The sequence below is a fragment of the Amia ocellicauda genome, chromosome 7 (assembly GCF_036373705.1).
Source record: "Amia ocellicauda isolate fAmiCal2 chromosome 7, fAmiCal2.hap1, whole genome shotgun sequence".
Lineage (NCBI taxonomy): Eukaryota > Metazoa > Chordata > Actinopteri > Amiiformes > Amiidae > Amia > Amia ocellicauda.
Genome location: NC_089856.1, coordinates 7,306,896 through 7,332,697, shown reverse-complemented (window position 1 = coordinate 7,332,697; position 25,802 = coordinate 7,306,896). Strand labels below are relative to the sequence as shown.

Here is a 25,802-nt window from a genome sequence, read left to right as displayed (position 1 = left end):
TTTTAATTGATCACATTGGAAACAGGGTGGGTGTCTCTGACACATAGATAAAAATTATGAATGAATAAATATAAATAAATACAAGTTATTTGCCTGCACACCATCCACTTTCCCTCAATCCTGACAAGCTTCCCAGTCCCTGCTGATGAGAAACTTCCCTACAGTATAACGTGATGCTGCACCACCAAAAATATGTTTTTGTGTTTTTCTCAGTAATTCATCCCTGTAATTTGCAGATAATGAGTGTACAATAGAAGACATCTGTCCTGGTGATTCATATTGCTTCAATACAAATGAAGGTTACTATTGTCAGTGTAAGAATGGGTTCACTCCTTCACAATATGGAGCAATTCACTTCATAGATCGATCTATTCAATGTATAGGTAAGTAATCATTATTTGTATCCTTTCCTCCATTTGTAATTGTTTTCAATACATACAAATCAAAATATACAGTTTAGTCTTTGCAATTCTCACCAAACTGCTATGAAAAATGAAATTAACCCAGCTATCCTGAATAAGTACAAAACTAAAATTGAAATGCTGACAAATAATCAATCTATTACTACTCAATTAAGTTAATTTCCAGAATTACAGAAAATAGCCAACAGAGTATTTAAAGAAAAGGTAAGTACAATACAAATAGTACAATGCAAATACAATGATCAAGGGTCAAGTGAGTGTGTGTGGGCGTGTGTCTATGTATAAGATAAGAGATAATGTTAATCAAGATAAAAAACAGTTTGAAATGCATGAGGATTTATCCACAAGGCGTGAGAGCGTGAGGTGCAGCCTCACAGCACGAGACTCACGCCCAATGCTTATAAATTGAGAGCTATGGATTTTAGCAATAAAGTGAATGTGCATGTTTCTGTGTGGGCCTTATAAAGGGGGCATACAAGATATTAATTTGTTGTTTTAATCCTACATTGCATTTAAACAATCAAGGTATTTTTACTGTTACTCATTTTTATCTTGAAGAAAACCACATGCAACAAAAATAAATGTTATGAAGGCACAACATAGATGTCTTGACAAATCAGATTATCGACTAAGGTAATGATATAAAATTAGTCACTTTATTATATTTTCAGTTTTTCATACCACAACTCACTGTTAAAGCTTGCAAGGGGAATAATGCAACAGTTTTTGGTGCTATCTTCGAGCTATCCTTTTTCTATAGCAAAGTTTTGACTTAATCCGGCCCTAAATTAGTCTCGTATTTAGTCCAGAGGGCGGAAGCAGTGATTTTGGGCTTCGTTGCGGGACACTGTTTAGTCTACAGCTGGGGACGAACTTCAGCCTCCAAGTTCATTTAAATGTGTATGTAACGTGAGTACTACGTAAGTATGGAGCTGGCACTAACCACGGCATACTCTCCATTTAGCACACTGCTTTCATTCGTTGTCATTCGTTGCGCCAGCATGTGTTGGCAAATTAATGCAGAATCGCAAAAAATACACTCACCAGCAGTAATTGCGACAAAACTGATCCTTTGCTTATAAACCCTCTCGGTGATTGTGTGTTTAATTGATTCTACTAAGTGTATATGTTTTCATTACTGTTAAACATATGATGTTAATTTGCGAGTCTTTAACCAAATACCTGTGCCCCAAAACACACAATCTCTATATTGTTTGACTGTTTCAGCTGATTGAATATCCAGAAGACAGTGGTTGAATGAAATCATGGAAAGACAATGCTTGATTGAAGTAACCTCTCGGACAGAATAAATACAAACTAATGATTGCTTCATAGATAAACTGAAACAATGTATAATATAACAACATGAAACAATTAATAATATATACAGAATATAAAGGAAATAAATTTTCCCACTACATTATGTAGAATGTACACAACAAATGGCATGTGTAAGTGTACTTCTATGTATTTTTCACTTATGTTGTAAGTCGCCCTGGATAAGGGCGACTGCCAATAAATAATAATAATAATAATAATAATAATAAATCAACACTCACTTTGTTTACATAACTAAATTAAAGATTGCATGATTGGAATTTTAATCTAAATAATAACTGAAAAATATAACAATGTGCATCCAATTTATTATCAGCTATATACAGAGAAAATCCTGCTCTGGCAATCCAAAATGCAGCCTTCTTTGTATTAATCTTAGATAACACTAAGTTTAAACAAATCAGAATCCTGGTCACACACTTATTTTGTTAGTATGTCTGTTTTCCACTACTAACTTCTCTTTAAACATGAAAGAGGAAGGAACATTTCCCCAAATTATCAGGTTATATATTCAGAAATAGCTTGGGACTGTAATCATTTGATTGCATGACTTTTTTCTTTTTCTTAAGAAGCTGACTGTCTGATTCTCGAGAAGCTTCCATAGCAAGTTTCATATAATCAAAGTCAGAAGTCACTGATACATTTGTATGCCAAAATGACAGGGTTTCCTATGAGAAACTGTCTAAAACTGTACACACATTTATTAGTATAATTGTTATTATTATTGTGTGTTTTTTTCTTAGCAGACTCACTTACCCAGTTTTCAAATACAATATTTTCAAAGTATTACAAAGTGTAGTGTAAATAATGTAAAAAAATAAGTGTTAAGGGATGCTGATCTGTTATGATACAGTGAAAATGTTGCAATGGACAAATTGCCTTTTAATTTTTCATTTTGCAGTTATTGTTTTTATTAGTAAGTACTTTCAATTGAGATAGGACTATGAACTGGATTTTGGCTTGGATGGATATGGATCTCATACACAACTAGGTTTTATGTAATTGTGATTTACCTAATCCTTTACTAGTACACAAAATATACTACGTGTGTGGTTTACTGAGATTCAGTTATGCAGACGTTCAATAGCTGGGAGGGCTGGCAGACTGCGTCGCCTTGAGGACTTCCAGGTTTTTGGTGTAGAAGTTCTGGTCCTGATTCCTTTCTGGGTTTCCACTTTGGCTCCTTCCAATCTTCCTGGATTTCATCTCCTAGGGTTTTTCACTCCCAGGATGTTCCACTCCAAATTGCTAGTTTTAACTTTCTGTTTTTATAGGTTTGACAAAGAGATTCTAATCTCTTTCCCTCCAGACTTCAGATTGGTCAGGTTTGGGGTAATACAATTGAAACTGAATCAGTCTTTGCCATTCCTCTCCCTTGATTCCTGTAGGATGTATATTGGAGGTGTGATGGCTTTGTGTATTGTGAAACAAATGTTACCTTGAGTTACAAACTTTCTTTATTTTCAAGTATTAGTTCTATCAATTACATGTTCAAGTCCCTCAAAGCATTTGCATTACACTCACCTAAAGGATTATTAGGAACACCTGTTCAATTTCTCATTAATGCAATTATCTAACCAACCAATCACATGGCAGTTGCTTCAATGCATTTAGGGGTGTGGTCCTGGTCAAGACAATCTCCTGAACTCCAAACTGAATGTCTGAATGGGAAAGAAAGGTGATTTAAGCAATTTTGAGCGTGGCATGGTTGTTGGTGCCAGACGGGCCGGTCTGAGTATTTCACAATCTGCTCAGTTACTGGGATTTTCACGCACAACCATTTCTAGGGTTTACAAAGAATGGTGTGAAAAGGGAAAAACATCCAGTATGCGGCAGTCCTGTGGGCGAAAATGCCTTGTTGATGCTAGAGGTCAGAGGAGAATGGGCCGACTGATTCAAGCTGATAGAAGAGCAACTTTGACAGAAATAACCACTCGTTACAACCGAGGTATGCAGCAAAGCATTTGTAAAGCCACAACACGTACAACCTTGAGGCGGATGGGCTACAACAGCAGAAGACCCCACCGGGTACCACTCATCTCCACTACAAATAGGAAAAAGAGGCTACAATTTGCACAAGCTCACCAAAATTGGACAGTTGAAGACTGGAAAAATGTTGCCTGGTCTGATGAGTCTCGATTTCTGTTGAGACATTCAGATGGTAGAGTCAGAATTTGCCGTAAACAGAATGAGAACACGGATCCATCATGCCTTGTTACCACTGTGCAGGCTGGTGGTGGTGGTGTAATGGTGTGGGGGATGTTTTCTTGGCACACTTTAGGCCCCTTAGTGCCAACTGGGCATCGTTTAAATGCCACGGCCTACCTGAGCATTGTTTCTGACCATGTCCATCCCTTTATGACCACCATGTACCCATCCTCTGATGGCTACTTCCAGCAGGATAATGCACCATGTCACAAAGGTCGAATCATTTCAAATTGGTTTCTTGAACATGACAATGAGTTCACTGTACTAAACTGGCCCCCACAGTCACCAGATCTCAACCCAATAGAGCATCTTTGGGATGTGGTGGAACGGGAGCTTCGTGCCCTGGATGTGCATCCCACAAATCTCCATCAACTGCAAGATGCTATCCTATCAATATGGGCCAACATTTCTAAAGAATGCTTTCAGCACCTTGTTGAATCAATGCCACGTAGAATTAAGGCAGTTCTGAAGACGAAAGGGGGTCAAACACAGTATTAGTATGGTGTTCCTAATAATCCTTTAGGTGAGTGTACATTTGCTACCAAACAAGCCAGGTGTTCTTTTACAGTAATCTTTCATTTGAAATGTGTTGATCAAAAGTCTGTTGTCAATGATTTTGTTAATGTTTTGGGCCAGTTTCTGTTCTACAATTTGAATATAAATAATTCCCTTTACAAATGTTAATTTTGCATTGTATGTGATATGTAAACGGTTGTTTTAGCTAATTCTCTTTCCTTTACAACCAAGCATGGCTTTGCATGCTTTGGTTCTGAGGAAGAGTTACTTAAGTGTAATTTAGTTTTAAGTCACCTTTTCTTTTTTTGTTATCAAACTGAGAACTGTTACCAGAACGTAGTTTGTATTTGGGTTTGTTGCCCTGGTTTACGATATATGCAAAGTATCTTGAATGCCTGTGATTTACAAAATGTTGTAGTGCTGACGTCAATTGGATTTTTTCAGTGAGGGAGTCTGGGCTTGTGAAGACCATCATGGAAGTGATAATTGTTGCACTTTGGTGACCACAGGCCTGTATTGTAAAACACAGAACTTCACAGCTGTTCCCTGTCATACATAACTCCTTTACCACAAGCTTACAATTTTCAATTAGGAAGGTGTATTAATTTGTGTATATATTTGCCAGAATAAGGTTGTATGATTTACAATAGTAAGTATATTAAGTGTGGAATATCCTAGTAAAAATGTATTATTAACATATATTTTTTAAGTGCAAAAAATAAGAGTTCCATCCCTGGTGTGTGTCAAGGTGTAGGGTATCCATAAGTACAGACGTAGTAACAGCAAAAAGTCCTAAACTACAGAAGTAATCAGCAACAATGCAATAACTGTTAACTAATAATTAGCCAATAAACAAAAGTTACTCAAGTATTATGGAAAATCTGTCTTCGGTGGTTTCACTATAGCTGGCTGGAGGAGAGAAATGACTAACGAATCTATAATTTACCAGACGTTGAATGGTGCAATCTTAAAATGGCTTAGAATCAGGAATTGTACTGAATTCCTGAATATGAATTCCACAAAAATCAAAGACATATACATAGTCCTGCACATACTGCAAGATAGCTGTCATATTATATATATATATATATATATATATATATATATATATATATATATATATATATATATATATGCAGTATGTGCAGGAAAAACAATGGGGGGAAAAAACTGACACAGACAGTCTTCCAGTTTGTTTCCTGTATCAAATAATGGAAAATATTAAACATACATTTATGTGTTTCAGTTAACACATAATTACTCAACCATTTTTATTATCAAGAAGATCCCAAAGTCGCTCTGCCTTCATTGAAAAGTCAGAGGCTTTTATACACAAAAAACAAATATCTGGTTACAATCACAAAGTCATTACTATATTATCTTAGAGAGTTAGCTAAGCAGAATATATATCATTATAAGACAGAGTTCATAGGTCAACACATGGATTTGGGAGCAGGCACTTCAATCATACTGTTTGACATTGTCTCCAAGATTCTCATCGTAAATAACAAACAGAAAACAAGCTACCTTCTGGCCTGTCCTTCTGGCTTGACCTTATCTTTCTTAAGTATACAAGAGAGTAGAATAGATATGAGGGAAAGATTTCTAACTTTCCTTCCACACCGGCTCCACAATTTCTGTACCATAAGCGGATGGAGGCGCCACTCCGAAACCAGGGGGGGGCCTCCCTGAGAGAGCATGCTAGACAGTACAGTCTACATGATCGGAGACGACCTTGCCTATTGATAGAGGCAACCACCTTAGGTGTAGGCCCGTAGGCTTAACCACACCGTATGTGCCGGGGTTTCCAGGGACACCGGGTGAAGCGTGGTCCAGGGTCCAAGTGGGGCCGAGGGTAGTAGACCACCAGCTGTACCGGGATCTTAAAATAGCCTGATATTATTTTATTTTAGATGTTGATGAGTGTAAAAGCAGTACTCCCTTGTGTGGCAGTAATGCATCCTGCAGGAATGCACCTGGCAGCTACAGTTGTGAATGTGACAGAGGATTCAGCGGACATAACTGCAAAGGTAAGATATGTATTTAATCAAATATGTTCCATTTGTGTCCATGGATACTTGTGTCATTGATCTTCTAGACCAGGAGTGTCAGACTCCAGTCATGGGGGGTCACAGTGTCTGGTGGTTTTTGTTCAACAGGAGCTCCCAGTTACTTAGTGTCACTATTTACTCAGGTAGGCATATCTAACACTATTTTTTATAGCCGATGTGTCTGACTCAAAACACTGAACCCACAGAACATTTCAGAGTCTGGAGAGAAGGGTTCAATTCATCAATTGAATTGTTTAATTAGACCAATTAAGGAGCTGAGAGCTGGGCTGGAACAAAATCCAGCAGACACTGCGGCCCCCCAGGACTGGAGTCTGACACCGCTGTTTTAGACTGACATTCAACCTTTCATGATTTTAAAATGCACAAATCACATAATCCTCTATTTTCCAATCTAAAATTATTCAGTTCACTTAGCTTGTATTATCTAGAAACTTAACAAGCTCAACTAAACTAACAGGGTCATCTGTACAAAAGGGTTATACAGTTCGTGCAGTTCAGCCATATCAATGTGTGCGTCACTCAAAGCAGACATTTGAAAGGCAGCCAATATAAAACTCCAAAAATAAATATGTAATAAGACAAATAGATGAGATATTCTAAAATATGTTGTTTGGCATTTAAAGTAAAACTCACAAGATGGAAATATAAAGCATAATTAAGGCAATATTTCCAGAGTATGGAATACCTCCAGTAAAGCAACTTTTTGGGGAAAGGGATTGCTTTTAAACAATAACCTAAGGCACATAACTTATATTACTTAAATAGTCCACATTCCTAAATTGGTGTAAGTCCTTTTGCATGATTGGTGCTGATCCTTTTGACCACACACCTGATATTAACATCATTGGAATGTGCTAGGGAGTGAGTAATAGCAGCCAGCACTAATTCAGAGGCCTATGATTGAATGGACAATTGAAGGCAAAACTGTTAAAACTGCATTATTTTCTCAATGAGAACCATTTTCATTAGAATAATTGTTAGTGTTGTAGCTGAAGATATTCACACCCTGAATTTCAATGTTATTCAGTGATTGTGTTAGTTTAATAAATATTGTACATTAAAGGAAATCTACCATGGTAACCAAACATTAAGGGGTTATGCATCTTCTCTTGTTCCAGGTCGATTCTTTCATATAAGCAACTTTTAAAACTTTAAAATGTAGAACTTACAAAATAATGGTGGATGTCTAAACCCAGTCTGTATGTTCCGTCAGTATTTCAGGCTGTGTTGCGTCATATCGTCCTGGATATCAGAAAAAACTACAAATCAATGGATTTGTCTTTTAATCCATGGCAAATGGATTTCTCATTTTCAAGTCAACTGAGTGTTACTGTTTCTTATTTCATATTCTTACTTTGTGATAGTTATAGTTTCCACAGACAACATGCAGTGTAGCTGTGTCCACAGCTGTGGGACAAACGATGAAGACAGAGTTATTTTTTTCTCCATCCCAACAACACATAGATGAATGTATAGTGGTAAGTGTTTGGACAAGTAAACAATCTGTCATTTAAGAAGGGAAAACATGTGGAATCTGCAGCCATCACTTTCATCTCAATAAACTAAACATAACTCAAATTCTACCATAAACGGAATCATGCCACTCACCTCACACTGGTTTGTAATTTTGTGATCAAGTGTGATTTTCACAATCGAGTGTCTTTGCAATGTGATTGTAACTTGTGTTTTGTATAACAGGAGTCTTAAAAAAACAGCCTGAAGTTACTGCACCATCTACAAAAAATCATAATTAGCATAATTATGGCCAATCGATATTATTGCTGTAGAATCATACAGAGCTGTAAACACGCACATATACATATATACATATATATATATATATATATATATATATATATATATATATATATATATATATATAAACAGTAACACTCAATAATAATGACTCCTGTTGTTGCGGAGATTACAGATCTGGTGAGATTGTAGTTTTCCTTCTATCCAAGACGTTATGACTGGAATGCTGAGTCTTTCTTCAAAAAGAGTCACTAAGATTGGATAACAGTTCACTTCCGATATCTTTCCATTACAGATATAAATGAATGTAACATGATTCCATCAGTCTGTGGTTCCAATGCAAGCTGCATAAATCAAATTGGCGGCTATCGATGTGAGTGTCATGAAGGATTCAACAACTCTGGAAACAGCACCGGACATTGCTCAGGTGAGACTTTGCTGAGAATATTTGTGGATACTGGCATATTTCTCCAAAAGTGTTGCACAACTGGAACTTACAGTACCCATGTTTAATATATACAGTACTACACAAGTATACTAGTGAAAGTGTGATTTGTGCTCTTGTGTTTATTTGGATACAAACTATTGCAGGGAATGGCCAGGTACCTTACCTTGCAATAAATTCTCAAATATATATATATATATATATTTCATGTTAATTTGACATCACAGCATTTCTAAATATCTTTTGGAAAAAAATGATGGTACCCTTCTTATGGTTGTGTGCAATTGCTAACAAAAACAAGAAAAAAACAATATGGAATGGGGTACTGTTGTAGTCATCAACGGGTCAAACTTCTACCTATTAAATTGTAATCTCAATTAGGGGGCAATAAGGCCATTGTGAGTGCTGTGTGATAGAACGCCAATGAAGAGTGTATGTGTGTGACAACACCAACTGGTTATGTGAAAAGGAAGCACTGCCCGAGGGGGAGGTGTTTCTACGCACTTATGTAGAAACACGATCGAGAAACTTCACTCTATCAAAGCTGCCATTGGCCCCTGCGCTTGTCACTCAGAACAGGTCCCTTCTCACTTCCTGTTCTTTGAAACATGATGTCAGTGCAGGTTCATCCTCTTTTACTGGGAGCGGGACTCCAGCGCAACCTTGCAACCCTTGGGCAGTGCTTCCTTTTTCAGGAGCGAGGACCAAGGTCCCAGTGGACTTGTAGGCCATGGTAATGGTGTGCACAATCCAATGCTTTGAAAGAGTCTGGTCCTGTATCCGCCCTCCATAAGACAAACAATTGGTCTGAGCACCGAATGTCCTTAGTGCATTCCAAATAGCACCTGAGGGCCCGCACAGGGCATAGCAGGTGAAGCCGAATCTCTTGCTCTGAAGCAAAGGGAAGAGGATGAAAAGCCATCAAGTCAATGGGTCTGTTGATATGAAATGGATACAGCACTTTTGGGAGGAATGCAGGGTTAGGCTTTAGCGTGACCTTGCAGCAATCTACCGCAAAATGGACACAAGATGGGTGTACAGACGGGGTGTGTAACTCACTCACAGGTTTTGCAGAGGTGATTGCCAGGAAAACACAGTCTTAAGTGACACTAGCTTCAGCTCAGCTGAGTTCAGTGGCTCAAATGGGGCTTGGAAAAGGTTGTCCAGCACTACATCAAGGTGCCATGCGCGGCAGTGAAGGGGTGCAAGGAAGCCGCAGCCGTCGGGTTCTCTTTACATACTGCACAGCCAAGAAATTATCCAGACATGACATGCGGAGATGGCCGCCAGATACACTTTGAGCGTGGACAGGGACTTGCCCTGGTCCAACAGCTTTGTAGAAATTGTAATATGACCCCAATGGGGCAAGGAACTGGATCTTGACCGCCGTCTCTCGCCAACTAAATAGTGGTTACTACCACGTCTGACAGACCCCAAGCAATCAAACGCTCCTGCTCAGGGGCCAGGCCCAGAGCTGGAGGAGGCCCGGGTTGGGGTGCCAAAGCGTGTCCTGCACCTGAGACAAGTCTGCTCTCAATGGGAGCTAACAAGGCTCTCCTTGAAGGAGGACGATCACTACGCAGCGTGGAGAGGAAAAGTGAATCAAGAAGATCCCAAAGTCGCTCTGCCTTCATTGAAAAGTCAGAGGCTTTTATACACAAAAAACAAATATCTGGTTACAATCACAAAGTCATTACTATATTATCTTAGAGAGTTAGCTAAGCAGAATATATATCATTATAAGACAGAGTTCATAGGTCAACACATGGATTTGGGAGCAGGCACTTCAATCATACTGTTTGACATTGTCTCCAAGATTCTCATCGTAAATAACAAACAGAAAACAAGCTACCTTCTGGCCTGTCCTTCTGGCTTGACCTTATCTTTCTTAAGTATACAAGAGAGTAGAATAGATATGAGGGAAAGATTTCTAACTTTCCTTCCACACCGGCTCCACAATTTCTGTACCATAAGCGGATGGAGGCGCCACTCCGAAACCAGGGGGGGGCCTCCCTGAGAGAGCATGCTAGACAGTACAGTCTACATGATCGGAGACGACCTTGCCTATTGATAGAGGCAACCACCTTAGGTGTAGGCCCGTAGGCTTAACCACACCGTATGTGCCGGGGTTTCCAGGGACACCGGGTGAAGCGTGGTCCAGGGTCCAAGTGGGGCCGAGGGTAGTAGACCACCAGCTGTACCGGGATCTTAAAATAGCCTGATATTATTTTATTTTAGATGTTGATGAGTGTAAAAGCAGTACTCCCTTGTGTGGCAGTAATGCATCCTGCAGGAATGCACCTGGCAGCTACAGTTGTGAATGTGACAGAGGATTCAGCGGACATAACTGCAAAGGTAAGATATGTATTTAATCAAATATGTTCCATTTGTGTCCATGGATACTTGTGTCATTGATCTTCTAGACCAGGAGTGTCAGACTCCAGTCATGGGGGGTCACAGTGTCTGGTGGTTTTTGTTCAACAGGAGCTCCCAGTTACTTAGTGTCACTATTTACTCAGGTAGGCATATCTAACACTATTTTTTATAGCCGATGTGTCTGACTCAAAACACTGAACCCACAGAACATTTCAGAGTCTGGAGAGAAGGGTTCAATTCATCAATTGAATTGTTTAATTAGACCAATTAAGGAGCTGAGAGCTGGGCTGGAACAAAATCCAGCAGACACTGCGGCCCCCCAGGACTGGAGTCTGACACCGCTGTTTTAGACTGACATTCAACCTTTCATGATTTTAAAATGCACAAATCACATAATCCTCTATTTTCCAATCTAAAATTATTCAGTTCACTTAGCTTGTATTATCTAGAAACTTAACAAGCTCAACTAAACTAACAGGGTCATCTGTACAAAAGGGTTATACAGTTCGTGCAGTTCAGCCATATCAATGTGTGCGTCACTCAAAGCAGACATTTGAAAGGCAGCCAATATAAAACTCCAAAAATAAATATGTAATAAGACAAATAGATGAGATATTCTAAAATATGTTGTTTGGCATTTAAAGTAAAACTCACAAGATGGAAATATAAAGCATAATTAAGGCAATATTTCCAGAGTATGGAATACCTCCAGTAAAGCAACTTTTTGGGGAAAGGGATTGCTTTTAAACAATAACCTAAGGCACATAACTTATATTACTTAAATAGTCCACATTCCTAAATTGGTGTAAGTCCTTTTGCATGATTGGTGCTGATCCTTTTGACCACACACCTGATATTAACATCATTGGAATGTGCTAGGGAGTGAGTAATAGCAGCCAGCACTAATTCAGAGGCCTATGATTGAATGGACAATTGAAGGCAAAACTGTTAAAACTGCATTATTTTCTCAATGAGAACCATTTTCATTAGAATAATTGTTAGTGTTGTAGCTGAAGATATTCACACCCTGAATTTCAATGTTATTCAGTGATTGTGTTAGTTTAATAAATATTGTACATTAAAGGAAATCTACCATGGTAACCAAACATTAAGGGGTTATGCATCTTCTCTTGTTCCAGGTCGATTCTTTCATATAAGCAACTTTTAAAACTTTAAAATGTAGAACTTACAAAATAATGGTGGATGTCTAAACCCAGTCTGTATGTTCCGTCAGTATTTCAGGCTGTGTTGCGTCATATCGTCCTGGATATCAGAAAAAACTACAAATCAATGGATTTGTCTTTTAATCCATGGCAAATGGATTTCTCATTTTCAAGTCAACTGAGTGTTACTGTTTCTTATTTCATATTCTTACTTTGTGATAGTTATAGTTTCCACAGACAACATGCAGTGTAGCTGTGTCCACAGCTGTGGGACAAACGATGAAGACAGAGTTATTTTTTTCTCCATCCCAACAACACATAGATGAATGTATAGTGGTAAGTGTTTGGACAAGTAAACAATCTGTCATTTAAGAAGGGAAAACATGTGGAATCTGCAGCCATCACTTTCATCTCAATAAACTAAACATAACTCAAATTCTACCATAAACGGAATCATGCCACTCACCTCACACTGGTTTGTAATTTTGTGATCAAGTGTGATTTTCACAATCGAGTGTCTTTGCAATGTGATTGTAACTTGTGTTTTGTATAACAGGAGTCTTAAAAAAACAGCCTGAAGTTACTGCACCATCTACAAAAAATCATAATTAGCATAATTATGGCCAATCGATATTATTGCTGTAGAATCATACAGAGCTGTAAACACGCACATATACATATATACATATATATATATATATATATATATATATATATATATATATATATATATATATATATATAAACAGTAACACTCAATAATAATGACTCCTGTTGTTGCGGAGATTACAGATCTGGTGAGATTGTAGTTTTCCTTCTATCCAAGACGTTATGACTGGAATGCTGAGTCTTTCTTCAAAAAGAGTCACTAAGATTGGATAACAGTTCACTTCCGATATCTTTCCATTACAGATATAAATGAATGTAACATGATTCCATCAGTCTGTGGTTCCAATGCAAGCTGCATAAATCAAATTGGCGGCTATCGATGTGAGTGTCATGAAGGATTCAACAACTCTGGAAACAGCACCGGACATTGCTCAGGTGAGACTTTGCTGAGAATATTTGTGGATACTGGCATATTTCTCCAAAAGTGTTGCACAACTGGAACTTACAGTACCCATGTTTAATATATACAGTACTACACAAGTATACTAGTGAAAGTGTGATTTGTGCTCTTGTGTTTATTTGGATACAAACTATTGCAGGGAATGGCCAGGTACCTTACCTTGCAATAAATTCTCAAATATATATATATATATATATATATATATATATATATTCATGTTAATTTGACATCACAGCATTTCTAAATATCTTTTGGAAAAAAATGATGGTACCCTTCTTATGGTTGTGTGCAATTGCTAACAAAAACAAGAAAAAAACAATATGGAATGGGGTACTGTTGTAGTCATCAACGGGTCAAACGTCTACCTATTAAATTGTAATCTCAATTAGGGGGCAATAAGGCCATTGTGAGTGCTGTGTGATAGAACGCCAATGAAGAGTGTATGTGTGTGACAACACCAACTGGTTATGTGAAAAGGAAGCACTGCCCGAGGGGGAGGTGTTTCTACGCACTTATGTAGAAACACGATCGAGAAACTTCACTCTATCAAAGCTGCCATTGGCCCCTGCGCTTGTCACTCAGAACAGGTCCCTTCTCACTTCCTGTTCTTTGAAACATGATGTCAGTGCAGGTTCATCCTCTTTTACTGGGAGCGGGACTCCAGCGCAACCTTGCAACCCTTGGGCAGTGCTTCCTTTTTCAGGAGCGAGGACCAAGGTCCCAGTGGACTTGTAGGCCATGGTAATGGTGTGCACAATCCAATGCTTTGAAAGAGTCTGGTCCTGTATCCGCCCTCCATAAGACAAACAATTGGTCTGAGCACCGAATGTCCTTAGTGCATTCCAAATAGCACCTGAGGGCCCGCACAGGGCATAGCAGGTGAAGCCGAATCTCTTGCTCTGAAGCAAAGGGAAGAGGATGAAAAGCCATCAAGTCAATGGGTCTGTTGATATGAAATGGATACAGCACTTTTGGGAGGAATGCAGGGTTAGGCTTTAGCGTGACCTTGCAGCAATCTACCGCAAAATGGACACAAGATGGGTGTACAGACGGGGTGTGTAACTCACTCACAGGTTTTGCAGAGGTGATTGCCAGGAAAACACAGTCTTAAGTGACACTAGCTTCAGCTCAGCTGAGTTCAGTGGCTCAAATGGGGCTTGGAAAAGGTTGTCCAGCACTACATCAAGGTGCCATGCGCGGCAGTGAAGGGGTGCAAGGAAGCCGCAGCCGTCGGGTTCCCTTTACATACTGCACAGCCAAGAAATTATCCAGACATGACATGCGGAGATGGCCGCCAGATACACTTTGAGCGTGGACAGGGACTTGCCCTGGTCCAACAGCTTTGTAGAAATTGTAATATGACCCCAATGGGGCAATGAACTGGATCTTGACCGCCGTCTCTCGCCAACTAAATAGTGGTTACTACCACGTCTGACAGACCCCAAGCAATCAAACGCTCCTGCTCAGGGGCCAGGCCCAGAGCTGGAGGAGGCCCGGGTTGGGGTGCCAAAGCGTGTCCTGCACCTGAGACAAGTCTGCTCTCAATGGGAGCTAACAAGGCTCTCCTTGAAGGAGGACGATCACTACGCAGCGTGGAGAGGAAAAGTGAATCAAGAAGATCCCAAAGTCGCTCTGCCTTCATTGAAAAGTCAGAGGCTTTTATACACAAAAAACAAATATCTGGTTACAATCACAAAGTCATTACTATATTATCTTAGAGAGTTAGCTAAGCAGAATATATATCATTATAAGACAGAGTTCATAGGTCAACACATGGATTTGGGAGCAGGCACTTCAATCATACTGTTTGACATTGTCTCCAAGATTCTCATCGTAAATAACAAACAGAAAACAAGCTACCTTCTGGCCTGTCCTTCTGGCTTGACCTTATCTTTCTTAAGTATACAAGAGAGTAGAATAGATATGAGGGAAAGATTTCTAACTTTCCTTCCACACCGGCTCCACAATTTCTGTACCATAAGCGGATGGAGGCGCCACTCCGAAACCAGGGGGGGGCCTCCCTGAGAGAGCATGCTAGACAGTACAGTCTACATGATCGGAGACGACCTTGCCTATTGATAGAGGCAACCACCTTAGGTGTAGGCCCGTAGGCTTAACCACACCGTATGTGCCGGGGTTTCCAGGGACACCGGGTGAAGCGTGGTCCAGGGTCCAAGTGGGGCCGAGGGTAGTAGACCACCAGCTGTACCGGGATCTTAAAATAGCCTGATATTATTTTATTTTAGATGTTGATGAGTGTAAAAGCAGTACTCCCTTGTGTGGCAGTAATGCATCCTGCAGGAATGCACCTGGCAGCTACAGTTGTGAATGTGACAGAGGATTCAGCGGACATAACTGCAAAGGTAAGATATGTATTTAATCAAATATGTTCCATTTGTGTCCATGGATACTTGTGTCATTGATCTTCTAGACCAGGAGTGTCAGACTCCAGTCATGGGGGGTCACAGTGTCTGGTGGTTTTTGTTCAACAGGAGCTCCCAGTTACTTAGTGTCACTATTTACTCAGGTAGGCATATCTAACACTATTTTTTATAGCCGATGTGTCTGACTCAAAACACTGAACCCACAGAACATTTCAGAGTCTGGAGAGAAGGGTTCAATTCATCAATTGAATTGTTTAATTAGACCAATTAAGGAGCTGAGAGCTGGGCTGGAACAAAATCCAGCAGACACTGCGGCCCCCCAGGACTGGAGTCTGACACCGCTGTTTTAGACTGACATTCAACCTTTCATGATTTTAAAATGCACAAATCACATAATCCTCTATTTTCCAATCTAAAATTATTCAGTTCACTTAGCTTGTATTATCTAGAAACTTAACAAGCTCAACTAAACTAACAGGGTCATCTGTACAAAAGGGTTATACAGTTCGTGCAGTTCAGCCATATCAATGTGTGCGTCACTCAAAGCAGACATTTGAAAGGCAGCCAATATAAAACTCCAAAAATAAATATGTAATAAGACAAATAGATGAGATATTCTAAAATATGTTGTTTGGCATTTAAAGTAAAACTCACAAGATGGAAATATAAAGCATAATTAAGGCAATATTTCCAGAGTATGGAATACCTCCAGTAAAGCAACTTTTTGGGGAAAGGGATTGCTTTTAAACAATAACCTAAGGCACATAACTTATATTACTTAAATAGTCCACATTCCTAAATTGGTGTAAGTCCTTTTGCATGATTGGTGCTGATCCTTTTGACCACACACCTGATATTAACATCATTGGAATGTGCTAGGGAGTGAGTAATAGCAGCCAGCACTAATTCAGAGGCCTATGATTGAATGGACAATTGAAGGCAAAACTGTTAAAACTGCATTATTTTCTCAATGAGAACCATTTTCATTAGAATAATTGTTAGTGTTGTAGCTGAAGATATTCACACCCTGAATTTCAATGTTATTCAGTGATTGTGTTAGTTTAATAAATATTGTACATTAAAGGAAATCTACCATGGTAACCAAACATTAAGGGGTTATGCATCTTCTCTTGTTCCAGGTCGATTCTTTCATATAAGCAACTTTTAAAACTTTAAAATGTAGAACTTACAAAATAATGGTGGATGTCTAAACCCAGTCTGTATGTTCCGTCAGTATTTCAGGCTGTGTTGCGTCATATCGTCCTGGATATCAGAAAAAACTACAAATCAATGGATTTGTCTTTTAATCCATGGCAAATGGATTTCTCATTTTCAAGTCAACTGAGTGTTACTGTTTCTTATTTCATATTCTTACTTTGTGATAGTTATAGTTTCCACAGACAACATGCAGTGTAGCTGTGTCCACAGCTGTGGGACAAACGATGAAGACAGAGTTATTTTTTTCTCCATCCCAACAACACATAGATGAATGTATAGTGGTAAGTGTTTGGACAAGTACACAATCTGTCATTTAAGAAGGGAAAACATGTGGAATCTGCAGCCATCACTTTCATCTCAATAAACTAAACATAACTCAAATTCTACCATAAACGGAATCATGCCACTCACCTCACACTGGTTTGTAATTTTGTGATCAAGTGTGATTTTCACAATCGAGTGTCTTTGCAATGTGATTGTAACTTGTGTTTTGTATAACAGGAGTCTTAAAAAAACAGCCTGAAGTTACTGCACCATCTACAAAAAATCATAATTAGCATAATTATGGCCAATCGATATTATTGCTGTAGAATCATACAGAGCTGTAAACACGCACATATACATATATACATATATATATATATATATATATATATATATATATATATATATATATATATATAAACAGTAACACTCAATAATAATGACTCCTGTTGTTGCGGAGATTACAGATCTGGTGAGATTGTAGTTTTCCTTCTATCCAAGACGTTATGACTGGAATGCTGAGTCTTTCTTCAAAAAGAGTCACTAAGATTGGATAACAGTTCACTTCCGATATCTTTCCATTACAGATATAAATGAATGTAACATGATTCCATCAGTCTGTGGTTCCAATGCAAGCTGCATAAATCAAATTGGCGGCTATCGATGTGAGTGTCATGAAGGATTCAACAACTCTGGAAACAGCACCGGACATTGCTCAGGTGAGACTTTGCTGAGAATATTTGTGGATACTGGCATATTTCTCCAAAAGTGTTGCACAACTGGAACTTACAGTACCCATGTTTAATATATACAGTACTACACAAGTATACTAGTGAAAGTGTGATTTGTGCTCTTGTGTTTATTTGGATACAAACTATTGCAGGGAATGGCCAGGTACCTTACCTTGCAATAAATTCTCAAATATATATATATATATATATTTCATGTTAATTTGACATCACAGCATTTCTAAATATCTTTTGGAAAAAAATGATGGTACCCTTCTTATGGTTGTGTGCAATTGCTAACAAAAACAAGAAAAAAACAATATGGAATGGGGTACTGTTGTAGTCATCAACGGGTCAAACTTCTACCTATTAAATTGTAATCTCAATTAGGGGGCAATAAGGCCATTGTGAGTGCTGTGTGATAGAACGCCAATGAAGAGTGTATGTGTGTGACAACACCAACTGGTTATGTGAAAAGGAAGCACTGCCCGAGGGGGAGGTGTTTCTACGCACTTATGTAGAAACACGATCGAGAAACTTCACTCTATCAAAGCTGCCATTGGCCCCTGCGCTTGTCACTCAGAACAGGTCCCTTCTCACTTCCTGTTCTTTGAAACATGATGTCAGTGCAGGTTCATCCTCTTTTACTGGGAGCGGGACTCCAGCGCAACCTTGCAACCCTTGGGCAGTGCTTCCTTTTTCAGGAGCGAGGACCAAGGTCCCAGTGGACTTGTAGGCCATGGTAATGGTGTGCACAATCCAATGCTTTGAAAGAGTCTGGTCCTGTATCCGCCCTCCATAAGACAAACAATTGGTCTGAGCACCGAATGTCCTTAGTGCATTCCAAATAGCACCTGAGGGCCCGCACAGGGCATAGCAGGTGAAGCCGAATCTCTTGCTCTGAAGCAAAGGGAAGAGGATGAAAAGCCATCAAGTCAATGGGTCTGTTGATATGAAATGGATACAGCACTTTTGGGAGGAATGCAGGGTTAGGCTTTAGCGTGACCTTGCAGCAATCTACCGCAAAATGGACACAAGATGGGTGTACAGACGGGGTGTGTAACTCACTCACAGGTTTTGCAGAGGTGATTGCCAGGAAAACACAGTCTTAAGTGACACTAGCTTCAGCTCAGCTGAGTTCAGTGGCTCAAATGGGGCTTGGAAAAGGTTGTCCAGCACTACATCAAGGTGCCATGCGCGGCAGTGAAGGGGTGCAAGGAAGCCGCAGCCGTCGGGTTCCCTTTACATACTGCACAGCCAAGAAATTATCCAGACATGACATGCGGAGATGGCCGCCAGATACACTTTGAGCGTGGACAGGGACTTGCCCTGGTCCAACAGCTTTGTAGAAATTGTAATATGACCCCAATGGGGCAATGAACTGGATCTTGACCGCCGTCTCTCGCCAACTAAATAGTGGTTACTACCACGTCTGACAGACCCCAAGCAATCAAACGCTCCTGCTCAGGGGCCAGGCCCAGAGCTGGAGGAGGCCCGGGTTGGGGTGCCAAAGCGTGTCCTGCACCTGAGACAAGTCTGCTCTCAATGGGAGCTAACAAGGCTCTCCTTGAAGGAGGACGATCACTACGCAGCGTGGAGAGGAAAAGTGAATCAAGAAGATCCCAAAGTCGCTCTGCCTTCATTGAAAAGTCAGAGGCTTTTATACACAAAAAACAAATATCTGGTTACAATCACAAAGTCATTACTATATTATCTTAGAGAGTTAGCTAAGCAGAATATATATCATTATAAGACAGAGTTCATAGGTCAACACATGGATTTGGGAGCAGGCACTTCAATCATACTGTTTGACATTGTCTCCAAGATTCTCATCGTAAATAACAAACAGAAAACAAGCTACCTTCTGGCCTGTCCTTCTGGCTTGACCTTATCTTTCTTAAGTATACAAGAGAGTAGAATAGATATGAGGGAAAGATTTCTAACTTTCCTTCCACACCGGCTCCACAATTTCTGTACCATAAGCGGATGGAGGCGCCACTCCGAAACCAGGGGGGGGCCTCCCTGAGAGAGCATGCTAGACAGTACAGTCTACATGATCGGAGACGACCTTGCCTATTGATAGAGGCAACCACCTTAGGTGTAGGCCCGTAGGCTTAACCACACCGTATGTGCCGGGGTTTCCAGGGACACCGGGTGAAGCGTGGTCCAGGGTCCAAGTGGGGCCGAGGGTAGTAGACCACCAGCTGTACCGGGATCTTAAAATAGCCTGATATTATTTTATTTTAGATGTTGATGAGTGTAAAAGCAGTACTCCCTTGTGTGGCAGTAATGCATCCTGCAGGAATGCACCTGGCAGCTACAGTTGTGAATGTGACAGAGGATTCAGCGGACATAACTGCAAAGGTAAGATATGTATTTAATCAAATATGTTCCATTTGTGTCCATGGATACTTGTGTCATTGATCTTCTAGACCAGGAGTGTCAGACTCCAGTCATGGGGGGTCACAGTGTCTGGTGGTTTTTGTTCAACAGGAGCTCCCAGTTACTTAGTGTCACTATTTACTCAGGTAGGCATATCTAACACTATTTTTTATAGCCGATGTGTCTGACTCAAAACACTGAACCCACAGAACATTTCAGAGTCTGGAGAGAAGGGTTCAATTCATCAATTGAATTGTTTAATTAGACCAATTAAGGAGCTGAGAGCTGGGCTGGAACAAAATCCAGCAGACACTGCGGCCCCCCAGGACTGGAGTCTGACACCGCTGTTTTAGACTGACATTCAACCTTTCATGATTTTAAAATGCACAAATCACATAATCCTCTATTTTCCAATCTAAAATTATTCAGTTCACTTAGCTTGTATTATCTAGAAACTTAACAAGCTCAACTAAACTAACAGGGTCATCTGTACAAAAGGGTTATACAGTTCGTGCAGTTCAGCCATATCAATGTGTGCGTCACTCAAAGCAGACATTTGAAAGGCAGCCAATATAAAACTCCAAAAATAAATATGTAATAAGACAAATAGATGAGATATTCTAAAATATGTTGTTTGGCATTTAAAGTAAAACTCACAAGATGGAAATATAAAGCATAATTAAGGCAATATTTCCAGAGTATGGAATACCTCCAGTAAAGCAACTTTTTGGGGAAAGGGATTGCTTTTAAACAATAACCTAAGGCACATAACTTATATTACTTAAATAGTCCACATTCCTAAATTGGTGTAAGTCCTTTTGCATGATTGGTGCTGATCCTTTTGACCACACACCTGATATTAACATCATTGGAATGTGCTAGGGAGTGAGTAATAGCAGCCAGCACTAATTCAGAGGCCTATGATTGAATGGACAATTGAAGGCAAAACTGTTAAAACTGCATTATTTTCTCAATGAGAACCATTTTCATTAGAATAATTGTTAGTGTTGTAGCTGAAGATATTCACACCCTGAATTTCAATGTTATTCAGTGATTGTGTTAGTTTAATAAATATTGTACATTAAAGGAAATCTACCATGGTAACCAAACATTAAGGGGTTATGCATCTTCTCTTGTTCCAGGTCGATTCTTTCATATAAGCAACTTTTAAAACTTTAAAATGTAGAACTTACAAAATAATGGTGGATGTCTAAACCCAGTCTGTATGTTCCGTCAGTATTTCAGGCTGTGTTGCGTCATATCGTCCTGGATATCAGAAAAAACTACAAATCAATGGATTTGTCTTTTAATCCATGGCAAATGGATTTCTCATTTTCAAGTCAACTGAGTGTTACTGTTTCTTATTTCATATTCTTACTTTGTGATAGTTATAGTTTCCACAGACAACATGCAGTGTAGCTGTGTCCACAGCTGTGGGACAAACGATGAAGACAGAGTTATTTTTTTCTCCATCCCAACAACACATAGATGAATGTATAGTGGTAAGTGTTTGGACAAGTAAACAATCTGTCATTTAAGAAGGGAAAACATGTGGAATCTGCAGCCATCACTTTCATCTCAATAAACTAAACATAACTCAAATTCTACCATAAACGGAATCATGCCACTCACCTCACACTGGTTTGTAATTTTGTGATCAAGTGTGATTTTCACAATCGAGTGTCTTTGCAATGTGATTGTAACTTGTGTTTTGTATAACAGGAGTCTTAAAAAAACAGCCTGAAGTTACTGCACCATCTACAAAAAATCATAATTAGCATAATTATGGCCAATCGATATTATTGCTGTAGAATCATACAGAGCTGTAAACACGCACATATACATATATACATATATATATATATATATATATATATATATATATATATATATATATATATATATAAACAGTAACACTCAATAATAATGACTCCTGTTGTTGCGGAGATTACAGATCTGGTGAGATTGTAGTTTTCCTTCTATCCAAGACGTTATGACTGGAATGCTGAGTCTTTCTTCAAAAAGAGTCACTAAGATTGGATAACAGTTCACTTCCGATATCTTTCCATTACAGATATAAATGAATGTAACATGATTCCATCAGTCTGTGGTTCCAATGCAAGCTGCATAAATCAAATTGGCGGCTATCGATGTGAGTGTCATGAAGGATTCAACAACTCTGGAAACAGCACCGGACATTGCTCAGGTGAGACTTTGCTGAGAATATTTGTGGATACTGGCATATTTCTCCAAAAGTGTTGCACAACTGGAACTTACAGTACCCATGTTTAATATATACAGTACTACACAAGTATACTAGTGAAAGTGTGATTTGTGCTCTTGTGTTTATTTGGATACAAACTATTGCAGGGAATGGCCAGGTACCTTACCTTGCAATAAATTCTCAAATATATATATATATATATATTTCATGTTAATTTGACATCACAGCATTTCTAAATATCTTTTGGAAAAAAATGATGGTACCCTTCTTATGGTTGTGTGCAATTGCTAACAAAAACAAGAAAAAAACAATATGGAATGGGGTACTGTTGTAGTCATCAACGGGTCAAACGTCTACCTATTAAATTGTAATCTCAATTAGGGGGCAATAAGGCCATTGTGAGTGCTGTGTGATAGAACGCCAATGAAGAGTGTATGTGTGTGACAACACCAACTGGTTATGTGAAAAGGAAGCACTGCCCGAGGGGGAGGTGTTTCTACGCACTTATGTAGAAACACGATCGAGAAACTTCACTCTATCAAAGCTGCCATTGGCCCCTGCGCTTGTCACTCAGAACAGGTCCCTTCTCACTTCCTGTTCTTTGAAACATGATGTCAGTGCAGGTTCATCCTCTTTTACTGGGAGCGGGACTCCAGCGCAACCTTGCAACCCTTGGGCAGTGCTTCCTTTTTCAGGAGCGAGGACCAAGGTCCCAGTGGACTTGTAGGCCATGGTAATGGTGTGCACAATCCAATGCTTTGAAAGAGTCTGGTCCTGTATCCGCCCTCCATAAGACAAACAATTGGTCTGAGCACCGAATGTCCTTAGTGCATTCCAAATAGCACCTGAGGGCCCGCACAGGGCATAGCAGGTGAAGCCGAATCTCTTGCTCTGAAGCAAAGGGAAGAGGATGAAAAGCCATCAAGTCAATGGGTCTGTTGATATGAAATGGATACAGCACTTTTGGGAGGAATGCAGGGTTAGGCTTTAGCGTGACCTTGCAGCAATCTACCGCAAAATGGACACAAGATGGGTGTACAGACGGGGTGTGTAACTCACTCACAGGTTTTGCAGAGGTGATTGCCAGGAAAACACAGTCTTAAGTGACACTAGCTTCAGCTCAGCTGAGTTCAGTGGCTCAAATGGGGCTTGGAAAAGGTTGTCCAGCACTACATCAAGGTGCCATGCGCGGCAGTGAAGGGGTGCAAGGAAGCCGCAGCCGTCGGGTTCCCTTTACATACTGCACAGCCAAGAAATTATCCAGACATGACATGCGGAGATGGCCGCCAGATACACTTTGAGCGTGGACAGGGACTTGCCCTGGTCCAACAGCTTTGTAGAAATTGTAATATGACCCCAATGGGGCAATGAACTGGATCTTGACCGCCGTCTCTCGCCAACTAAATAGTGGTTACTACCACGTCTGACAGACCCCAAGCAATCAAACGCTCCTGCTCAGGGGCCAGGCCCAGAGCTGGAGGAGGCCCGGGTTGGGGTGCCAAAGCGTGTCCTGCACCTGAGACAAGTCTGCTCTCAATGGGAGCTAACAAGGCTCTCCTTGAAGGAGGACGATCACTACGCAGCGTGGAGAGGAAAAGTGAATCAAGAAGATCCCAAAGTCGCTCTGCCTTCATTGAAAAGTCAGAGGCTTTTATACACAAAAAACAAATATCTGGTTACAATCACAAAGTCATTACTATATTATCTTAGAGAGTTAGCTAAGCAGAATATATATCATTATAAGACAGAGTTCATAGGTCAACACATGGATTTGGGAGCAGGCACTTCAATCATACTGTTTGACATTGTCTCCAAGATTCTCATCGTAAATAACAAACAGAAAACAAGCTACCTTCTGGCCTGTCCTTCTGGCTTGACCTTATCTTTCTTAAGTATACAAGAGAGTAGAATAGATATGAGGGAAAGATTTCTAACTTTCCTTCCACACCGGCTCCACAATTTCTGTACCATAAGCGGATGGAGGCGCCACTCCGAAACCAGGGGGGGGCCTCCCTGAGAGAGCATGCTAGACAGTACAGTCTACATGATCGGAGACGACCTTGCCTATTGATAGAGGCAACCACCTTAGGTGTAGGCCCGTAGGCTTAACCACACCGTATGTGCCGGGGTTTCCAGGGACACCGGGTGAAGCGTGGTCCAGGGTCCAAGTGGGGCCGAGGGTAGTAGACCACCAGCTGTACCGGGATCTTAAAATAGCCTGATATTATTTTATTTTAGATGTTGATGAGTGTAAAAGCAGTACTCCCTTGTGTGGCAGTAATGCATCCTGCAGGAATGCACCTGGCAGCTACAGTTGTGAATGTGACAGAGGATTCAGCGGACATAACTGCAAAGGTAAGATATGTATTTAATCAAATATGTTCCATTTGTGTCCATGGATACTTGTGTCATTGATCTTCTAGACCAGGAGTGTCAGACTCCAGTCATGGGGGGTCACAGTGTCTGGTGGTTTTTGTTCAACAGGAGCTCCCAGTTACTTAGTGTCACTATTTACTCAGGTAGGCATATCTAACACTATTTTTTATAGCCGATGTGTCTGACTCAAAACACTGAACCCACAGAACATTTCAGAGTCTGGAGAGAAGGGTTCAATTCATCAATTGAATTGTTTAATTAGACCAATTAAGGAGCTGAGAGCTGGGCTGGAACAAAATCCAGCAGACACTGCGGCCCCCCAGGACTGGAGTCTGACACCGCTGTTTTAGACTGACATTCAACCTTTCATGATTTTAAAATGCACAAATCACATAATCCTCTATTTTCCAATCTAAAATTATTCAGTTCACTTAGCTTGTATTATCTAGAAACTTAACAAGCTCAACTAAACTAACAGGGTCATCTGTACAAAAGGGTTATACAGTTCGTGCAGTTCAGCCATATCAATGTGTGCGTCACTCAAAGCAGACATTTGAAAGGCAGCCAATATAAAACTCCAAAAATAAATATGTAATAAGACAAATAGATGAGATATTCTAAAATATGTTGTTTGGCATTTAAAGTAAAACTCACAAGATGGAAATATAAAGCATAATTAAGGCAATATTTCCAGAGTATGGAATACCTCCAGTAAAGCAACTTTTTGGGGAAAGGGATTGCTTTTAAACAATAACCTAAGGCACATAACTTATATTACTTAAATAGTCCACATTCCTAAATTGGTGTAAGTCCTTTTGCATGATTGGTGCTGATCCTTTTGACCACACACCTGATATTAACA

At 39.8% G+C, this 25,802-nt stretch overlaps 1 protein-coding gene across 1 annotated transcript in view; it reads left to right on the top strand.

Annotated features, from left to right (window-relative positions):
- The window catches only part of LOC136752648 (adhesion G protein-coupled receptor E2-like), a 55,578-nt gene that overhangs the window by 6,049 nt on the left and 23,727 nt on the right, over positions 1 to 25,802 (top strand). Inside the window, exons 3-12 of the mRNA XM_066708137.1 lie at positions 237 to 383; positions 6,398 to 6,514; positions 8,607 to 8,738; positions 10,995 to 11,111; positions 13,208 to 13,339; positions 15,611 to 15,727; positions 17,818 to 17,949; positions 20,206 to 20,322; positions 22,415 to 22,546; positions 24,803 to 24,919. Of these exons, the coding sequence (XP_066564234.1) occupies positions 237 to 383; positions 6,398 to 6,514; positions 8,607 to 8,738; positions 10,995 to 11,111; positions 13,208 to 13,339; positions 15,611 to 15,727; positions 17,818 to 17,949; positions 20,206 to 20,322; positions 22,415 to 22,546; positions 24,803 to 24,919 (1,260 nt within the window). The remainder of the gene's footprint in view (positions 1 to 236; positions 384 to 6,397; positions 6,515 to 8,606; positions 8,739 to 10,994; positions 11,112 to 13,207; positions 13,340 to 15,610; positions 15,728 to 17,817; positions 17,950 to 20,205; positions 20,323 to 22,414; positions 22,547 to 24,802; positions 24,920 to 25,802) is intronic.